Here is a 21,924-nt window from a genome sequence, read left to right as displayed (position 1 = left end):
AACAAACTAGACAAGTATACAGTTTTACACCATATTCGCCTATAGATTGACATTAATACTTTGTATAATTAAAAAAAAAATTAAAAAAAAGGGGGGGGATTAGTCCCCATTTTTTCCCATTTTTTGGAGTTTAATAGTGTATTGATTATTGTGGAATCTACTCGCTTTATTTATTTAATTTTTTTCTAGTTTTTTTTTGTGTAATTTTTTTGTTTTGTTTTTTCACTTGGGCAATGGGTGTATTGGGACACCTTTTTTAGCTGACTACAGGGTTTTGTAGGGACAGGAGGGCAAGTCGCCGCAGAGTGGGGGCGCCTACCGCTGAAACTTGGGGTGCCAACCTCCACTGTCAGGCAGGGGCCATTATAGTTGATTTGTAGGGCCCAATAGGACATATTTGTCTTTAACTTTTCCCTATGGTATATTTAGAGTACTGTTACTTGTCTGCAATTTTGGATAAACGTTTTTAAACTTTGTATATTAAGTTACATTTTAGGAGATCCTTGTTTTTTCTTGTTAGGTTTTGTTGGTAATTGAGGATCCTGACGCATTTGTGTTTGGTGGACTTTTGTCTCCTATAACAGACGGCATGAGCCGATGATGGGAGAATAGTCACTCTCATCATGCAGCACCTGTGTTCAATTGTAAATCAAAACCTTTACATAATTACATACATATTCACATTCCTGCCAAAGACCTAATCCCCGATGCCTGTGTCTCCTGCAAACAATCAAAAATAATAAACCAACATATACTCACCTTTCCACCGTAGTTCATTTACAGTGGGTACAGAAAGTATTCAGACCCCTTTAAATTTTTCACGCAGTTTCATTGCAGCCATTTTGGTAAATTCAAAAAGTTCATGTTTGTTCTCATTAATGTACATTCTGCACCCCATCTTGACTGCAAAGATTTCTACCTTTTTTATTTTTTTCAAATTGAAAAAAGAAACTGAAATATTACTTGGTCAGAAGTATTCAGACCCTTTGCTCAGACACTCATATTTAAGTCACATGCTGTCCGTTTCCTTGTGATCCTCCTTGAGATGGTTCATCTCCATTGTAGTCCAGCAGTGTTTAATTAAAGGGAATCTGTCACCCCATTTTTCGCTTAAAGTTAAGGCCACCGCCGTCAGGGGCTTATCTACAGCATTCTGTAATGCTGTAGATAATCCCCCGATGTAACCTGAAAGATAAGAAAAACAAGTTACAGTGGTGTTCAAAAGTCCTGCATAGGCTAAATTGATTTTTCAAGTTTTAAACGTTTTCTGTCGAATATCTTTGATGCTAATATGACATATTATATATGGTTTTGTTCAGAATACAATTTTGCATTCTCTCGCTGTAATATTTTTAGCTTTTGAAGCAGTTTTGCCTAAAATTATTGCAACAATATGGGAATTGAAAGCACAACTAAATATTGTACAGCTTCAGATCAAAAATTAGCCAATCACAGATGAGGTTCTTGTGACCAATCATAACCTGGATATGGCTGCCAATCACATTGCATTACATTGCATCACATCTGCTGCTTTGTTTGTTTGTTTTATCTGTTGGTCTATCTAGTGAATCATACTGTAGAGTTGTATGATGGGAGCCTTCAGATTTTTGTCAGCAGAGGATCGTGTGCGAGTTGTGGTGCTACATGAAGAGGATTATACTGGCCCCCAGATCGCAAGGAAGGTCGGCTGTAATCAGAGTACAGTTGTAAGAATTTAGCAGAAACATAAGCAGCTTGGAATTACCCAGGACAGGCCCAGATCTGGTCGGCCCAGAAAGTCAACTAAAAGGGAAGATAGAGTACTGATAAGAACATCCCTTGCCAATCGAAAGCTCACCTCTCCTCAGCTTCTGCGAGAATGGCAAGAAAAGTGCAATATTGAGGTAGCAACATCAACTGTTAGGAAAAGATGTTTGGAAGCAGGATTGAGAGGGTGCAAGGCCCGAAAGAAGCCATTGATGACAGCCATACAAAGACAAAGGCGAAAACTGTGGGCACTGAAATATTTAAAATGGAGGAAGGAGGAGTGGGAAAAAGTGCTGTATAGTGATGAAAGCACTTTTTGCATTTTAGGAAATGATGGCAAGTCTTATGTCAGAAGGTTCCCACATGAAGAGTACAAGCCAGAGTGTTTGAGCTTCTCTGTGAAACATCCGATGAAAGTAATGGTCTGGGGCTGTATGGTAGCCAATGGTGTTGGAAGAACAAGGTGGCTACTATTGACTGGCCAGCTCAGTCCCCGGACCTCAATCCAATTGAAAATTTGTGGCACAAGGTATCATTAGAGATATCTAGAAAACAGCCAAGGACCAAGAGTGAGTTAATTGAGGCTCTGATACAGGCCTGGAACCACATCACTCGTGAACATCTGCAGAAGCTTGTTTACTCAATGCCACAGATGCAAGCTGGTGCTCAAGAGCAAAGGCTGGCCTATAAAGTATCAGAAGCTAAAGATGTACTCAAAAGGCCCTTTTCAGGACTCTGAATTAAATAAAAAATAATAAATCTTAAAGTAAAATTTAAGTCTGTGTGAACTTGCATTGGAAGTTAATGAACTTAGAAACCTGTTCACCATTCTACACACTGTACTGGTGTAGGTATGGTTATGGTGTAAAAAAATTATCAAAAATGAGCATACCATAACAATTTATACACTTGGGACATTCAAAAATGAGTATGGCATACAATGAGGAATTACAAAAACATATATGTTCCACCAGTTTCACTGTAGAGATGCAGAAGTATGAAACATATAGATTTCTTCACGCCTATGCAGGACTTTTGAACACCATTGTAAATTATACTCACCCAGGGGCGGTCCCGGTGCTGTCCGGTCCAATGGGCGTCGCAGTTTGGGTCCAGCGCCTCCCATCTTCATGCGATGACATCCTCTTCTTTGCTTCCTGTTGCGGCTCCTGCGCAGGCGTACTTTATCTGCCCTGTTGAGGGCAGAACATAGTACTTCAGTGCGCCGGGCCTCTGACACGGCAATTGGGAAGAGTGAGGCTAAGTGCCAGAATTGGCGCATCTATAAAATGGACTATTTCCCATCGGCTGAGAGCTGATGTTTTTAGCCTGGGAGGTACCAATATCCATGGCCCCTTCCCATGCTATTTAATATCAGCCCGCAGCTGTCTGCCTAGCCTTTGCTGGTTGATTTTATAGGTGGACCCCCATGTCAAATTTTTTTTCTGGGGTTCCCCTGTAAACTAGCCAGTAAAGGCCAAGCAAACAGCTATGAGCTGATACTAAGCCTGGGAACCTTTATGGCTATTGGCTCCTTCCCAGAATATTAAAATCCGCCCTCAGCCGTTGGCTTTCCCTCTGCTGATTATGAAAATTATGTGGGAGCCCACGCAAATTTATTTAAACAAACAGATATTGCATTTCACGCAGAGTTCTGACAGTTGCTGTTTTGTTACAGCGTATGTAGATTAATTTTGTTAATGCTCCTACATAAGCTGGTGACTGTCTTAGTTAACACCTTAACAACCGCCGATACGCTTTTTAACAGTGGTAGTTAAGGGTACTTAAACCACAGCGCCGTAAATGAACGGCACTGTGGAAAGTGTATAGCGGTATAGTTGGATTTTCTCTGGGGTCTCGGTTTCCCAGGGTAGCCAAGACCTCAGAACATGATTCGGGTTGTTTTTTACTGACCTTCGGGTTGCGATCGCTGGTAATGAACAAGTTTACCAGCGGCCGCAAAAAACAAACAAAAAAAAGCGATTTGCCATTTAATTTCTCTCTTTGCACATCAGAGGACAGAGAAATAGGGGGATTGAGGACCCTGTCATACTTACTGGTGTTTCTAGGTCCTCCTGCATCCCTTCCTGGCCGCCGTCTTTTTCTTCCGGTAAGGAAATGGCACCTGTTGTGATCTGCCAGCCGGCAGAGGAAGATTCTTCCCCTTGTTTCATTTTAGTCACTGTGATAGATCATATCAGTGATCAAAATAAAAAAAATAGTAAATAACCCCCCCCTCCCCTTTATCACCCCCCTTAGTTAGGAAAAATTAACAAAATAAAATAAACACATGCATTTCCATTTTCCAATCAGGGTTACAGTTGGGCTAAAGTTAGTGGTAGTTAGGGTTAGGGTTGGGGCTAAAGTTAGGGTTAGAGTTGAGATTAGGGTTGGCATTAGGGTTAGGTTTGGGATTAGGGTTAAGGTTCGGGTTAGGGGTGTATTGAGATTAGGGTTGGGAATAGGGTTAGGTTTGAGGTTAGGGTTGAGATTAGGGTTGTGATTAGGGTTATGCATCAGGTTGGGGTTAGGGTTGGAGTTAGAATTGGGGGGTTTCTACTGTTTAGGTACATCAGGGGCTCTGAAAATGCAACATGACACCCGCAGACCATTCCATCAAAGTCTGCATTTTAAAACGTCACTACTTCCCTTCCGAGCCCCGATGTGTGTTCATTGGTCCCCTCCACACATGGGGTATCAGTGTACTCCGGACAAATTGGATAACTTTTGGGATCCTATTTCTCCTGTTACCCTTGGGAAAATAAAAAATTGGGGGCTAAAACATTTTTGTAGAATTTTATTTTTTTTATTTTCACGACTCTGCATCATAAACTTCTGGGGGGTTCAAAGTGCTCACCACACATCTAGATAAGTTCCTTGGGGGTCTAGTTTCCAAAATGGGGTCACTTGTGTGGGGTTTCTACTGTTTAGGTACATCAGGGGCTCTGCAAATACAACGTGACACCTGCAGACCAATCCATCTAAGTCTGCATTCCAAACGGCGCTCCTTCCCTGCCGAGATCTGCCATGTGCCCAAACAGTGCGCCCCCTCCCCCCCCCCCCCCCCACATATGGGGTATTAGCATACTCAAGATGAATTGTACAATAAATTTTAGGGTCCAATTTCTCCTGTTACCCTTGTGAAAGTAAAAATTTGTGGGTGAAATTATCATTTTTGTGGAAAAAATATTTTTTTAATTTTTTCATGGCTCTAAATTATAAACTTCTGTGAAGCAGTTGGGGGTTCATAGTGCTCACCACACATCTAGATAGGCTCTTTGGGGGGCCCAGTTTCCAAAATCGGGTCACTTGTGGGGGTTACTACTGTTTAGGTACATCAGGAGCTCTGCAACTGCAACATGATGCGCGCAGACCATTCCATCAAAGTCTGCATTTTAAAACATCACTTCTTCCCTTCTGAGCCCTGATGTGTGCCCAAACTGGTGTCCCCCGCACCCCCCCCCCCCCCCATGGGGTATCAGTGTACTCAGGACAAGCTGGACAACAAATTTTGGGGTCTAATTTCTCCTGTTACCCTTGAGAAAATAACAAATTGCGGTCTAAACTCATTTTTGAGGGAACAAAAAATTTGTTTATTTTCACAGCTCTACGTTATAGATTTCTGTGAAGCACTTGGGGGTTCAAAGTGCTCACCACACATCTAGAGAAGTTCCTTCGGGGGGTCTAGTTTCCAAAATGGGGTCACTTGTGGGGGGTTTGTATTTAGGCACATCAGGGACTCTCCAAACGCAACATGGCATCCGATCTCGATTCCAGCCAATTCTGCATTGAAAAATTCAAACAGCGCTTCTTCTCTTCCAAGCCCTGCCATGCGCCCAAACAATGGTTTACCCCCACATATGGGGTATCTGCATATTCAGGAGAAATTGCACAACAAATTTTGTGGTTCATTTTCTTTTTAAACTTGTGAAAATAAAAAAATTGGTTCTGAAGTAAAATGTTTGCAAAAAGTTAAATATTCATTTTTTTTTTTTTTTTTTTCTTTCATATTGTCAGTTCCTGTGAAGCACGTTAAGGGTTAATAAACTTCTTGAATGTGGTTTTGAGCACCTTGAGGGCTTGTGCACACGCTGCAGATTCCATTGCGGAATTTTCAGCGTGGATTTGATGAATCCGCAGTGCAAAACCACTGCGGTTTTTACTGTAGATTTATCGCGGTTTCTATTGCAGTTTCCTCTGCGGGTTTTCACCTGCAGATTTCTATTGGAGCAGGTGTAAACCCGCAGCGGAATCCGCACAAAGAATTGACATGCTGCGGAATATAAACCGCTGTGTTTCCGCACTGTTTTTTCCACAGCATGTGCACTGTGGCTTTAGTTTCCCATAGGTTTACATTGTACTGTAAACTCATGGGAAACCGCTGCGGTTCTGCAGAAAAATTGCAGCGTGTGCACATACCCTGAGGGGTGTAGTTTTTACAATGGTGTCAAGTTTGGGTATTTTCTGTCATGTACACCCCTCAAAGTGACTTTAAATGTGAGATGGTCCCTAAAAAAAAAAATGGTGTTGTAAAAATGAGAAATTGCTGGTCAACGTTTTTTTTAACTTCCTAACAAAAAAATGTATTTACAAAATTGTGCTAATGTAAAGTAGACATGTGGGAAATGTTGTATATTAAGTATTTTGTGTGACACATCTCTGATTTACGGGCATAAAAATTCAAAGTTTGAAAATTGCAAAACTTTTAAAATTTTCACCATAATTTTTATTTTTTTTTTTTCAAAAATAATCACATAATATCAAAAATGTTACCACTAACATGAATAACAATGTCACAAACAGTCTCCGAATCAGCGGGATCCATTAAAGTGTTCCAGAGTTATAACCTCAGTGACTGACCGAGCAAATTTTTACAATTCTGACCACTAAGTACCAAATTGGCTCTGTCACTAAGGGGTTAATATTAATGAGGGTTTCTGGCTGAAGAGGTTGAACAAGTAAATGACATCACACTTTTTTTTTTTTTTTTTTTTTTTTTATTCAATATAGCTTTATTTGGCTCTATGGATTTACAAAACCGCATAAAAAAAGTATGTTAACACGAATAAAAAAAAAGCACGTATTCTCACCTGTCACAGAATTTTAGTCCATTGGGGAGTGAAGAAAAAATGATCTACATCATTATCACCAAAATTGTTTTAACCCCAGATTTTACATTTTCACACAAGTGGGTAAGAATGGCACCATATGTTGTTGCCCCACAAGTTCTACTGAACATGGCAATGCCCCATATGTAGCTGTACAGTACTACATAGTCAGCCCTGTCCCACACGTCCAGATAATTCCGGTACCAGAAAAATCGGTACCGGAGTTGTCCGCGTGCTCACGTGGCACACGTGCGGCAGCTGTGTGCCGACTGGGTACCACACGGACCGTGCAGGAGACGGCGCTAGAGATGAGCGCTGTCCCCTGCATCTGGTGATGAAGCCGCCATTTATTCCTTCTATCCAGCAGTGTTCGCTGGAGAGAAGATATGAAAAATCTTTATTTTAAACACCAATTAAAAAAAAAAAAAAAAAAACCCTGTCACCACCCCCCTCCCACCCGCTGGAAAAAAATACCCAGCTCCCTCGATGCATCCTCTCCGCACCGCAGCTTCTCCTGTATGAGCGGTCACGTGGTGCCGGCCATTACAGTGATGAATATGCGGCTCCACCCCTATGGGAGGTGGAGCCGCATATTCATCACTGTAATGAGCGACACCACATGACCACTCATACAGGAGAAGCTGTGGCGCAGAGAGGATGGATCAAGGGAGCCGAGTGAGTATTTTTTTTTTTCCAGCGGGTGGGCGCACAGGGGGTGGGAGGGGGATCTTTATTTTAAACACCAAAAAAAAAAATTCATATCTTCTCTCCAGTGAACACTGCTAGAGAGAAGAAATGAATGGCGGCTTCAGCACCACGCTGGGAGGACAGCGCTTACTGTAGCGCTGTCTCCTGCACGGCACACTGATAGCATCCGTGTGCCGTACATGTTTTACACGGACCCATTGACTTTAATGGGTCCGTGTGATCCGTGCGCTCCCACGAACACTGACATGTCTCCGTGCTTTTCTAATGGACACACGGTCCGTGAAAATAAGCTGACATGTGCAGAGACACATTGATTTTAATGTGTCTATGTGAGTCAGTGTCTCCGGTACGTGAGAACTGACACCTCACGTACCGGAGCCACTGACGTGTGAAACCGGCCTCATACGGAGAGACTCGGGAGGAACGGAGCACTATTTGCCTCCTGCAGTGAACCATTTCCTAGAACAGCTTGCGGATTCCATAATGGCTAGAAGAGTGGAATTCCCTCCCCCCCCCACTCAATTGACCCCATAGTTTCCTATACCCCTTGGGAAATTTATCTACAAGTGTAGTAACTATTTTGACTCCATGGGTATTTTCCAGAAATGAGCAACAATGAATGTTGCAGAGTGAAAATTGCAAACTGCCGTTGTAGTTACCAGTACGTTATGCCCAACCCGTCCTGGAGGCATGCACCTGTAAGGCTGGGTTGACATTAGCGTATCTGTGCGCAGCGAGGCCTGTGTACTCCTTTGCTAAGATCCGCATGCATCTTGCATACCTATATTTAACATTGTGTACGCAGGGACATGCGTTGGCATCAGTCTGTTTGCGAATGCGTACCTGTACATTGTTTCGCGGTGCGCCCCGAACGCAACATGTTGCATTTTTTTTTTTTTTTTTTTGTTCCATCAAATATGGACAGGCATGCGCATGCAGATGAGTGCATCAAAACACATTACTGTCTATTGGCATGCAAGGACATGTGCATGGATGCGCATGCGTACTTCAGACAGCATGTCCAGGAACTGATTACAGTACCTTTCATCTACAGGGTTTATTATATATATATATATATTTAGAAATCCCATGAGACATACCCACTGTGTGACTTGTCATGGAAATTGTACTGGAAAAGCATTGTCCGCACACCCAAATCCTCTTAGAAATATCGAATGCATGCACATAAACGCAAACGCAGGCAAAACCACATGCAGCAGGTTTCTTTTTTTGCGTCATGCGTAAGATGTGGATAAAAAACATGGCATAAGCATGCAGTAAAATTAATTTTGGCATGTTTTTGCACATGCAGATACACTGCGTACTAATGTGAACTTAGGCGGGCTCATCGCTTCATTAATCTTTATCACTTTTTTATTTTATTCAGGTTAAGTAATTTTGCATTTCTATAGATGAATTTTGATCTTGCATCACCTCGAGAAATACACCATACCTTCGTCGGGTACTGAAATACATTTCTGTTGTAATTTACTCCAATTTTTGGGTGTTAATTATGATGAATTTATCAGCCTCACTTGGCCTGGCCCCTTGTGTAAAGGCTTCTTCCCCTGTGATTGGTGTATAAGAGAACATTTTGAGATATATGTATATGTTTGCAAAGTTGTGAGATATTAAACTTTTATAAACTTTGCATAAATTTATAAACTTGTGTATATAAATTTACTCTTTCAGAAATGTATCAGAAAGCTTGGGTGGCAGACCAACCAACCAGAGGGCTGAACTTCAGGTAGTTGGCACTTACCATAATGTTGTTTGGTAGATTAAAACTATTCTTGAAAACGATATTCCTTAGTTTTGTGTAAAGAAACAAATGGTTTAACCCCTACTGTTGGTTTATTGGAGAGGGAGCTTGTTTAGACTTTCTCACCACAGTAATGGAATGTAATGTTTATCTTATCCCACACATGCCATTGGTAAGTGGCTTTAATTTTCTTACATGTGGTTTATAGAGCTGTAACATTTTTCTAATTTGGATATTCAAAAAATTTTCGCATTTTTCTTGTTTTTTTGAAAGGCATATTTATGTAATTTTCATATTTTAAGTAAAAAATTTGTTTTGCTGATATTGGGTGAGATCAGTAGCAAAATAAAGGAAATGTCTTGTTTCGTCAAATTTTTTTTTTCTTCACATATATATATATTTTTTTTTTAATCTGATTTTTCCTCTTCAATCTGGGCTGGTATATTAGCCCCAGTTTCATTGGATATTCAGCCTTTAAGGTACATTTCAGAGCTCACTTGGTTTCCTAGGACCTTCCCTACTCCTAGCAATTACATGACCGTTGGCACTTCCCATTTCTGTATATACAGTGCTTGTTCAGGTCTGTGTATGCAGCAATTGGGAAGGTCTGACAGCTGACTTCTCGCTCTCCTAGCTGTAGGATGTCATGCAGCTGTTTTACCACATTTTAGAACGCAACAGCAGAGTTTTGTTGTGAATGGGCGGTCCAAAAGTAGTTAATGAAAGAAATGCTCACTGAAAATGCAGGATGTTTTTATTGTTTGGCCTTGATATCCAGCTCTACCCACATAACTGGAAGCCAGGAATTTACGGTACATATTAGAGTACAGTGTGTGTGTGTGTTTACCTCTAGGTTGGGTCATTTGCCTTTATGGACACATGTTACAGATGAACATATTACCTCTACAGCTTTGGGGTAGTTTAGTATGGCCTAATGATGAGTGGTTCACTTTAATCATCCAAATATAGACAATTGAGTGATTCTGGCATCTGGATAAAACATTCAGTTTATTATTATTTTTTTTTTTATTCTTTAAGTTTTTCAAAGAACAATACAAATAACAAGAAACATACGCTCACCAACAGATCTCAAATGTGCACTGAATACAGTAGAGACTAAAACATTCAGTTTATTTAACCTCTTACTGACGTCAGATGGAATAGTACGTCTGAAATCTGTACCCCCACTTTGAGGTGGGCTCCGGCGGTGAGCCCACCTCAAAACTGCGACATGTCAGCTGTTTTGAACAGCCGACATGTGCCCGCAATAGGCGCAGGCGGAATCGTGATCCACCAGCGCATATTAACTAGTTAAGTTCTGCTGTCAAACTGACAGCGGCTTCTAACAAGCGCTTCTGGCCATTGGGCCAGAAATGAGTCCATCGGTGACCTCCGTCAAGTGATCGGGGGATATCGGTGCGTCGGCATAACAAGAGGTCTCCTGAAGACCTCTGTTGATGCTAGATTGCTGTGAGCGCCACCCTGTCGTCGGTGCTCATAGCAATGCTGGAATTCTACTTGGGGGCGATCTGAGCATCGCCTCAATGTAGCAAAGCCAATCAGGCTGTGCCAGTTTCTAGAAACATGGCAAAAGTTTAAAAAAAAGTTTTTTTAAAAAATATTAACAAAAAATAAATCACCTCCCTTTCGCCCCATTCAAAATAAAACCATAAAATCAAACCTACTCATATAACATCAGCTCTCAGCTGCCCTAGAAAGGCACATTTCTAAGATGCGCCAATTCTGGCACTTGGCCTCACTCTTCCCACTTGCCCTGTAGCGGTGGCAAGTGGGGTGATGGTTAGGGGGTTGATGTCACTTTTGTATTGTCGGGTGACATCAAGCCCTATTCCCCCAATGCCCTCGTCCGCTGCAAAAAAGGTTAAAAAAAACACTCCTCCTCCATCAGCAGAGATGCTTTTAATCCATTTGTACCACGACTGGTCCAGCTCTGCTACATCTAGATGGCAGGCTGCATGATGCGACCATACAACCTGTCATCCAGCAGACACACTAAGCACCGTGTACTCCATGTCTCTCTATGAACTCCTACTACTTATCTGATGGCACCGCGAGTGTGAGAAAGTTCTTCTCTCAGTGCTGTCTGACAAATCCTGCAAGTTCACGGCCAATGAACTCTCTTCACTTGTGACCGCACGAAAATTTCCCACGGTGCTCGCGCTGACATCAGAAAGGTGAAGTGAGTTCATTTGCCATGAACTCGCAGGACCTGTCAGATGGCACAGCGAGCAGTAGAATTTTTTATCACGCTCGTGGTGCCCTCAGATCGGTAAGATAGGAGTTAAGAGACACTAAGTACGCAGTGCTCAGTGTCTGCTGGATGACAGGCTGCATGGTCGCATCATGCAGCCTGCCATCTAGATGTAGCAGAGTTGGATCTATCATGGGACAACTGGATTAAAGGCATCTCTGCAGAAAGGTGAGGAATGTTGTGGGGGGTTTTTACCTCTTTTGCAGATGACTAGGGCATCAGGGGAATAGACAAGGTCGTAAGTATGGTTAAATTAATTATATTAAAGGAATACATGTTTTTCAATTAAAGGACTTTCTGGGTGTCTGTGTTTTCTTACAATGTGACTATGGGGTTAGTAATGGGGGCGTCTTATTGACACCTCTCCATTACTAACCTCTGGGCTTGATGTCACCTGACAATACAAATATAACCAACTCCCCCAACTATCACCCCACTTACCACCGCTACAGGGCAAGTGGGAAGAGCGAGGCTAAGTGCCAGAATTGGCGCATCTTAGAGATGTGCCTTTTTTGGGCGGCTGAGAGCTGGTGTTTTTAGCCTGTGGGGGGGGGGGGGCAGTATCCATGGCCCTTTCCTAGGCTATTAATATCTTCCTGCAGCTGTCTGCATAGCCTTTGCTCCACATCCTTTTTTTTTTTTTTTTTGGTCCCCCATTTCAACCCCTTTCTGACCTCGGATGGGATAGTGCGTCCGAGGTCAGAAGCCCCGCTTTGATGCAGGGCTCTGGCGGTGAGCCCGCATCAAAGCCGGGACATGTCAGCTGTTTTGAACAGCTGACATGTGCCCACAATAGCGGCGGGTGAAATCGTGATTCACCCGCCGCTATTAACTAGTTAAATGCCGCTGTCAAACGCAGACAGCAGCATTTAACCGGCGCTTCCGGCCGGGCGGCCAGAAATGATTGTATCGCTGACCCCCGTCACATGATCGGGGGTCAGTGATGCTTCTGCAGTGTAACCATAGAGGTCCTTGAGACCTCTATGGTTACTAATCGCCGGTAGCTGTGAGCGCCACCCTGTGGTCGGCGCTCATAGTGCACCTGCAATTCTGCTGCATAGCAGCGATCTGATGATCGCTGCTATGTAGCGGAGCCGATCGCGTTGTGCCAGCTTCTAGCCTCCTATGGAGGCTATTGAAGCATGGCAAAAGAAAAAAAAATGTGTAAAATAAATATATAAAAGTTTATCACCCCCCCTTTCGCCCCATTCAAAATAAATCAATAAAAAAAAATCAAACCTGCACATATTTGGTATCGCCGCGTTCAGAATCGCCCGATCTATCAATAAAAAAAAAAGCATTAACCTGATCACTAAACGGCGTAGCGATAAAAAAATTAGAAACGCCAGAATTACGTTTTTTTTGTCGCCGCGACATTGTATTAAAATGCAATAACGGGCGATCAAAAGAACGTATCTGCACCGAAATGGTATCATTAAAAATGCCAGCTTGGCACGCAAAAGAGCCCTCACCTGACCCCAGATCACAAATGGAGACGCTATGGGTATCGGAATATGGCGCAATTTATTTATTTTTTTTAAAGCAAAGTTTGGAAATTTTTTTCACCACTTGGATAAAAAATAACCTAGTCATGTTAGGCTACTTTCACACTAGCGTCAGGCACTGCACGTCGCAATGCGTCGTTGTGGAGAAAAAACGCATCCTGCAAAGTTGCCCACAGGTTGCGTTTTTTTTTCTCCATAGAATTTTATTAGCGACGCATTGCCACACGTTGCAACCGTCGTGCGACGGTTGCGTCGTGTTTTGGCGCACCGCCGCCACAAAGTTACATGTAACGTTTTTTGTGCGTCGAATCTGCCATTTTCGACTGCTCATGCGCGGCCGAAACTCCGCCCCTTCTCCCCGGACCTTGCAATGGGGCAGTGAAAGTGTCGTAAGACTGCTTCCGCTGCCCACGTCGGGCATTTTTTTCACAGTATGCGTCGGTACGTCTGGCCGAGCAGCACGACTGCCCCGTACCGACGCTAGTGTGAAAGCAGCCTTTAGGTGTCTATGAACTCATAATGCATGTAGAAAAGCCGCGGAGACACCATCACGTGTTTCTCAACGCAAGCAATGAATAGCCAGGTCTTTCACCGGGAAGGAACAACCACGGGAAGGGCAGCATCCAATAAAGGAAAACCACCTATGCCAAAACATGGTATCCATCCACAGACAGCTGTTTCGGGGTATTGGATGTTTTGATCTCCCCGAGGTCATTCATCCTCATGTTTATGAACTCGTAGTGACCTGGAGAATCATAATGGCAGGTCAGTTTTAGCATTTAGTGAACCTAGCAAAAAAGCCAAACAAGTGTGGGATTGCACTTTTTTTGCAATTTTACCGCACTTGGATTTTTTTTCCTGTTTTCTAGTACATGACATGCTAAAACAATGTCGTTCAAAAGTACAACTCATCCCGCAAAAAATAAGCCCTCACATTGCCATATTGACGGAAAAATAAAGTTATGGCTCAGGGAAGGAGGGGAGTGAAAAATGAACATGGAAAAACAGAAAATCCCAAGGTCATGAAGGGGTTAAGGCTATTGTGCTGTATGTGATTATTGTATTCTTACTGTGCAGATATGCAAGGAAAAAATAGATTTGGTTCACTAGCAAAATGTTTACTTTCTGTTTGCAAATAAACTAATCCAACAAGAACCACTTGAATCATTCAACACAATCTAAAAGTTTATCTCCAAGTTCATAACAAAATGGCACTTTTAATGACTGATGCAGTTTTAGAATCTCACCCTTTCATGACTAGCGTCTTTAGTACTTTGTAGATCACCTTTGACTGTTAAAGGGAACCTGCCACCAGGTTTGGCCGCTAAGATACGGCCACCACCTTTCAGGGCTGATATACAGCATTCTATAATGCTGTATATCTTCCCCCAATCCGACCTGTAAGAGAAGAAAAATGGTCTGGTCTGAGGGGCATCACTAATCTTGGTCCGGCGCCTCCCATCTTCTTATGATTCCCATCCTCCTGCTTGCTTCATGTGGATGACACGTCCCTTCGTCATCCACAGTGTTCTTGACACAGGGCTTCTGCGCAAGCATTCTTCTGTGCCCTGTCGAGGCAGAGCAAAGTACTGCAGTGCGCAGGCGCCGGGTCTCTTTGACCTTTACTGGCACCTGCGCACTGCAGTACTATGCTCTGCCCTCAACCGGACGGAGAATTCCCCCGGCGCAGGAGCGTGGTGCCGAGGAGACAGATCATCCATATGAAGCAAGCAGGAGGGTGGCATCTCAATAAGGTGGTTGCCAGACCAAGACCATCGACTCCCATCAGACTGGAACGCCCGCCAGGTGAATGTTATTTTTCTACTCTTGCAGGTCTGGTTGGGGGCAGATATACAGCATTATAGAATGCTGTACATGAGTTCCGAAAGGTGATGGCTGTATCCTCTTATCAGCCAAAACTGGTGACAGGTTCCCTTTAAGATCAGCTGTAAATGTGATGCATAGACATGCAGTGACCGTGGTCTCCAGTTCACTAACATTCTTGGGTTTCCATTCTGCAACCTCCTTTTTCAAACCTCATCAAAGGTTTTTTATAGGGTTCAAGTCATGCAACTTTTGTAACCCAAGATGGATTTTATCCACCAAGATATAATTTTAATCAGGTTGACGGCGCTGACATGACTCTATCTGTAGGTTACTGTGCACAATCCAGGTTCCCTTTAATACTAATTTGCAAAGAGGAAATCAATAATTTGGTTTACAACTGTATATTAAAATTGCATTGTGGCCCTGTTACTTCTGAAGAGCAGATAACAGCTTAAAAAATGTCATCAATTTTCAAACAGCTGTTGAAATTGTTTTTGAAAAGACACATCTTCAAACAGAGAACAAGTATGAATCAATCAGCATGACACTTATATCAGTCTCCCTTTATTAGGCAGCCAGAACAGCGGTACAACAAGCCCGTGATAACAATATTACCAGCCTGACTGTTCATACTGACAGCGAGTATACTGTTAAGGGTAAGTAGATTCATTCTGAATGACTTGTTTTATACTGGAAAGGTTGTGTAGATGTCAGAAATCTGTAACCTGTATGAACCCCTTACTGGTGCAGTTTGGTTCCTGTGTTTGATGCGGGCTCAGAAGCTGAGCGTACATCATAGCCCGGAGATGTTGGTTGTCACTGCAGCGCCCCAGAGTCCTGGTCGTTGCAGTAGCATGGTTCAGCCACTAAGGGGGGCCATGCTGCGTTCGATGGCACGGAAGGAGTTCTCTGAGCAGGTATCAGTCACCAATACATTTCACAGCTGGGCCTCCGGGGGGAGCTAAGGGTGCTATTCATTAGGCCACTCCCCACCATAGTGGGTAAACTGGGGGTCAGGCAGGAAGTTAGTGAGAACGCTGACGGGATTGAACGGAGCAACACCTGGTGGCAGAGGGTGTTGTGAAGGGAGAGACTGTAGGGTCTCTGCCAGGGGTGGGATCCTGGCAGAGGCTTGGCATGGAAAGAACGTAAAGGGACCGTGCCTGCTCAGCATAGCGGCGGTGCCCAAGGAAGGACTAAGAAGCGAGATAGATTGTGCTGAGTGAGAAACGAAATCAAGCGAAAGGAGATACCAGTGAGGGTTGTGCTGAAAGAGGCAGCACCTTACTGAGGCGCACTACCGGTGGCCGGAACGCCGAGGAGGTAAAGAGTTTCAAGCCATACCTCAGACCTACGGCAGGGCAGTTAGCTTGAGGTGGACTGTCTCACGCATCACCCAGGAAGGCAAAGGGGGGTACCAACAGGAGAGGGGCGCAGATAGAGTCCCGGAAGATCTCCGAGCCTCCCCGTCATACGGGTGCGTTCCTACCATAGTATCTGGAGGGACGAGGAAGATCATTGCGAATTAAGTTGTTGTGAGGGAACACGAGAAACAGACACAACAGTTGTGGGGTACTTTCCGTAAGCACAGCAGGGAAGGACTGCAACACATAGCGCTAGAAGGAAGGCACCGATTTCCACCTGCAAGGAGAGCTCTGGAAGTGCCATTGGACCGGCCGGACTTGCGCAGCCTGGTGAGCCGTATTCCGGACTGAGGACCCAGAGAGCTTCAGTAAAGAGGTAAAGAGACTGCAACCTGGTGTCCTCGTTATTTACCGCGACCTGCACCCCACAACTGCACCGCTACAACATCGCTTATTGCACCGGACGTCCCCCACTGACAGACAGGGCCACGGACCGGGTCTAGCCACCGTGACAACCCCAGGACTGAGACCTAGAGGCCCGGCTCCGGGTACCCCTCGGCCCTGCGGCGGTGTGGGGGCGCTCCATCACATTCAGGATCTGCCTCTAAGGGCGGGATCACACATGTGAGAAATACGACCTAGTCTTACATGTTAATACCCGGCATTGCCGCCGTCACTCAGGAGCGGAGCGTGCGGCTCCATGTATTGCTATGCGGCTGCACGCTCTGCTCCTGAGTGACGGCGGCAATGCCGGGTATTAACATGCGAGAGTCAGGCCGGGATCACACATGCAAGAAATACGGCCAACGCCTGTTAACTTCTTAAATGCCACGGTCATTCTCACAGCAGCATTTAAATTTCATGCTCTGGGGGGCATGTTGTTGTGGGGTGACAGTGGGATGCTATGACCGCTATGGAATATGCTGAAGATCCCCATACTTACTATTATGATAGTAAGGTTTAAGTACCCTAGGGGGACTTTAGAACAAACTATTATTTTTTTTTTTTTTCTTTTTTATCAAAACGTTGCCAGGAATTGAGATTCCAGAATTGCCATTTTTTGGTCACTGCACTTTGCCAAAGAGAAAACCGTACAGTACAAAGTTATCAAAATGTCGTAGTCACCCAAAAGTGGTATCACTAAAAACATCAAAAACATGTAAGCTTGGTGTCTATCAAGCAATTGTAAAGAAAGCAAATATCCAGCTATGTGCAGAAAAACAACTTGTCCTAAAAAGAAAAACAAAAAACAAGATCTCGTACGGCTTTGTCTTTGGAAGAATAATAAAGTTTTGGCTCTGGGAAAAAAATACCACAAAAAAGCTAATTTGATGGGAAGGGGTTAAAGCATTACACAGTAAGGTATATTGCCACTGCCAGTTTACTCTAGTAGTAATTTCTCATGGTGGTCCTCTCATTGGAAAGTGAAGAATAGTTTAGGCAGAGACTCACCGTGAGAGACTGTAAAGATACTCTCATCTCACCAGAGCCTCCCGTCACACAACCTGTATATGCTGGGAATATTTATCACCAGTCCCTGGAGCCGTGATGGCAAACCTTTGACGTGTGTCAGCACTGACACGCATAGTCATTTTTGATGACATGCAACCATATACAGAAGTACGGGGCTGCATGCCATGAAGGACGTTTCTACCTCAGCTCCTTCTCGGCCAGGTGCAGTAGCTGAGGATAGAGATTGTTGAACCCGAACAGTAAAGTTCTGCGTCCGTACTGAACACCTACTGTTCGGGCACGGACACTGAACACTGACTTCTCCAAGGAGTCCGTGTTACTGTATGGGTTAGTCTTCTTTCACACTTCCGTATTTCTTTTTCCGTCACAAAACGTCGTTTTGTGAAAAAAAAAAAAAAAACACGGAATCCCACAAATGGTGCTGCTGGATCCGTTTTTTTCTCATAGACTTGTATTATCGACAGATGGCCTTCGGTTTCATGTCGTGCACTGGATCCGTCGTAAAATCGCTGTCCGTCGGGCGGAGACAACGCACAGGAACATTTATTTTATATTTTTTTCTGTACGTTGGAACATCGCTCAGCGACGATGCTGCACTGTCAATCGTTGGCTATAATGGAAGCCTATGGACGCAGGATCCGTCGCTGACTGTGAAAAGCAGGAATCCAGCGACAGATGCCGTCCTTTCAAACTGAGCATGCGCGGAAGAACTTCCAGTCAGGGAAATTCTTTTTACTATTGATGCTGCCTATGCAGCATCAAAAGTAAAAAGATATAATGTTAACCCCTTAAGCCCCGAGGGTGGTTTGCACGTTAATGACCGGGCCAATTTTTACAATTCTGACCACTGTCCCTTTATGAGGTTATAACTCTGGAACGCTTCAACGGATCTTGGCGATTCTGACATTGTTTTCTCGTGACATATTGTACTTCATGTTAGTGGTAAAACTTATTCGATATAACTTGCGTTTATTTGTGAAAAAAACAAATATTTGGCGAAAATTTTGAAAATTTCGCAATTTTCCAACTTTGAATTTTTATGCCCTTAAATCACAGACATATGTCACACAAAATACTTAATAAATAACATTTCCCACATGTCTACTTTACATCAGCACAATTTTGGAACCAACATTTTTTTGTTAGGGAGTTATAAGGGTTAAAAGTTGACCAGCAATTTCTCATTTTTACAACACCATTTTTTTTTTAGGGACCACATCTCATTTGAAGTCATTTTGACGGGTCTATATGATAGAAAATACCCAAGTGTGACACCATTCTAAAAACTGCACCCCTCAAGGTACTCAAAACCACTTTCAAGAAGTTTATTAACCCTTCAGGTGTTTCACAGGAATTTTTGGAATGTTTAAATAAAAATGAACATTTAACTTTTTTTCACACAAAATTTATTTCAGCTCCAATTTGTTTTATTTTACCAAGGGTAACAGGAGAAAATAGACCCCAAAAGTTGTTGTACAATTTGTCCTGAGTACGCTGATACCCCATATGTGGGGGTAAACCACAGTTTGGGCGCATGGCAGAGCTTGGAAGCAAAGGAGCGCCATTTGACTTTTCAATGCAAAATTGACTGGAATTGAGATGGGACGCCATGTTGCATTTGGAGAGCCCCTGATGTGCCTAAACATTGAAACCCCTAACAAGTGACACCATTTTGGAAAGTAGACCCCCTAAGGAACTTATCTAGATGTGTGGTGAGCACTTTGACCCAACAAGTGCTTTACAGAAGTTTATAATGCAGAGCCGTAAAAATAAAAAATCATATTTTTTCATAAAAATGATCTTTTCACCCCCAATTTTTTATTTTCCCAAGGGTGAGAGAAGAAATTGGACCCCAAAAATTGTTGTGCAATTTGTCCTGAGTACGCTGATACCCCATATGTGGGTGTAAACCATTGTTTGGGCGCAGGGCAGAGCTCGGAAGGGAAGGAGCGCCATTTGACTTTTCAATGCAAAATTGACTGGAATTGAGATGGGACGCCATGTTGCATTTAGAGAGCCCTTGATGTGCCTAAACATTGAAACCCCTAACAAGTGACACCATTTTGGAAAGTAGACCCCCTAAGGAACTTATCTAGATGTGTGGTGAGCACTTTGACCCAACAAGTGCTTCACAGAAGTTTATAATGCAGAGCCGTAAAAATAAAAAATCATATTTTTTCACAAAAATGATCTTTTCACCCCCATTTTTTTATTTCCCCAAGGGTAAGAGAAGAAATTAGACCACAAAAGTTGTTGTGCAATTTGTCCTGAGTACGACGATACCCCATATGTGGGTGTAAACCATTGTTTGGGCGCATAGCAGAGCTCAGAAGGGAAGAAGCGCTATTTTACTTTTCAATGCAAAATTGACTGGAATTAAGATGGGATGCCATGTTGCGTTTGGAGAGCCCCTGATGTGCCTAAACATTAAACCCCCCCACAAGTGACACCATTTTGGAAAGTAGACCCCCTAAGGAACTTATCTAGATGTGTTTTGAGAGCTTTGAACCCCCAAGTGTTTCACTACAGTTTATAACGCAGAGCCGTGAAAATAATTTTTTTTTTTTTTCACAAAAATGAAATTTAGCCCCCAGTTTTGTATTTTCACAAGGGTATCAGGATAAATTGGACCCTAGAAGTTGTTGTCCAATTTGTCCTGAGTACGCTGATACCCCCTATGTGGGGGGGAACCACTGTTTGGGCGCATGACAGAGCTCGGAAGGGAAGGAGCGCCATTTGGAATGCAGACTTAAATGGATTGGTCTGCAGGCGTCACGTTGCATTTGCAGAGCCCCTGATGTACCCAAATAGTACAAACCCCCCACAAGTGACCCCATATTGGAAACTAGACCTCCCAAGGAACTTATCTAGATGTGTTGTGAGAACTTTGAACCCCCAAGTGTTTCACTACAGTTTACAACGCAGAGCCGTGAAAATAAAACATATTTTTTTCCCCACAAAAATGATTTTTAGCCCCCCAAATTTTTATTTTCCCAAGGATAACAAGAGAACTTGGACCCCAGAAGTTGTTGTTCAATTTGTCCCTAGTACGCTGATACCCCATATGTTGGGGTAAACCCCTTTTTGGACGCACGGGAGAGCTCGGAAGGGAAGGAGCACTGTTTTACTTTTTCAACGCAGAATTGGCTGGAATTGAGATTGGACGCCATGTCGCGTTTGGAGAGCCCCTGATGTGCCTGGACAGTGGAAACTCCCCAATTCTACCTGAAACCCTAACCTCACCCCTAACCGTTTACTGAACATTTTCTGACAGTCATAAGTGCCACGTATGTAAGTGCCACGTATGTAAGTGCCACGTATGTAAGTGCCACGTATGTAAGTGCCACGTATGTAAGTGCCACGTATGTAAGTGCCACGTATGTAAGTGCCACGTATGTAAGTGCCACGTATGTAAGTGCCACGTATGTAAGTGCCACGTATGTAAGTGCCACGTATGTAAGTGCCACGTATGTAAGTGCCACGTATGTAAGTGCCACGTATATAAGTGCCACGTATATAAGTGCCACGTATATAAGTGCCACGTATTTAAGTGCCACGTATTTAAGTGCCACGTATTTAAGTGCCACGTATTTAAGTGCCACGTATTTAAGTGCCACGTATTTAAGTGCCACGTATTTAAGTGCCACGTATTTAAGTGCCACGTATTTAAGTGCCACGTATTTAAGTGCCACGTATTTAAGTGCCACGTATTTAAGTGCCACGTATTTCAGGTTAGGGGTAGGGTTAGGGTTTTTTGTTTTTTTCTTGTTTTCTTGTGTTTTTCTATAAAAACGCATGCGTTTTACCGCGTTTACATGCATTTTTTCACACATGCGGTTTTTTAAAAAACGCATGCAGATAAAAACGCAAGTGTGAAACCAGACTAAAAGACGCTTTTTATAGCAAAAAAGTTTTTGCGTCTCCACATTTTGAGACCTATAATTTTTCCACATTTTGGTCCACAGAGTCATGTGAGGTCTTGTTTTTTGCGGGACGAGTTGACGTTTTTATTGGTAACATTTTCGGACACGTGACCATTTTTTATCACTTTTTATTCCGATTTTTGTGAGGCAGAATAACCAAAAACCAGCTATTCATGAATTTCTTTTGGGAGAGGCGTTTATACCGTTCTGCGCTTGGTAAAATTGATAAAGCAGTT

General features: G+C 43.2%; 1 protein-coding gene across 1 annotated transcript in view; it reads left to right on the top strand.

The window, feature by feature from the left end:
* LOC143808568 (ribonuclease H1-like) overlaps positions 1-21,924 on the top strand; it is a 180,323-nt gene that overhangs the window by 100,080 nt on the left and 58,319 nt on the right. Inside the window, exons 4-5 of the mRNA XM_077291379.1 lie at positions 9,255-9,309; positions 15,500-15,584. Of these exons, the coding sequence (XP_077147494.1) occupies positions 9,255-9,309; positions 15,500-15,584 (140 nt within the window). The remainder of the gene's footprint in view (positions 1-9,254; positions 9,310-15,499; positions 15,585-21,924) is intronic.

Source organism: Ranitomeya variabilis, chromosome 2 (genome assembly GCF_051348905.1).
Source record: "Ranitomeya variabilis isolate aRanVar5 chromosome 2, aRanVar5.hap1, whole genome shotgun sequence".
Classification (NCBI taxonomy): domain Eukaryota; kingdom Metazoa; phylum Chordata; class Amphibia; order Anura; family Dendrobatidae; genus Ranitomeya; species Ranitomeya variabilis.
Note: the sequence above shows the minus strand (reverse complement) of the source record. Positions and strands in the feature narration are given on the sequence as shown.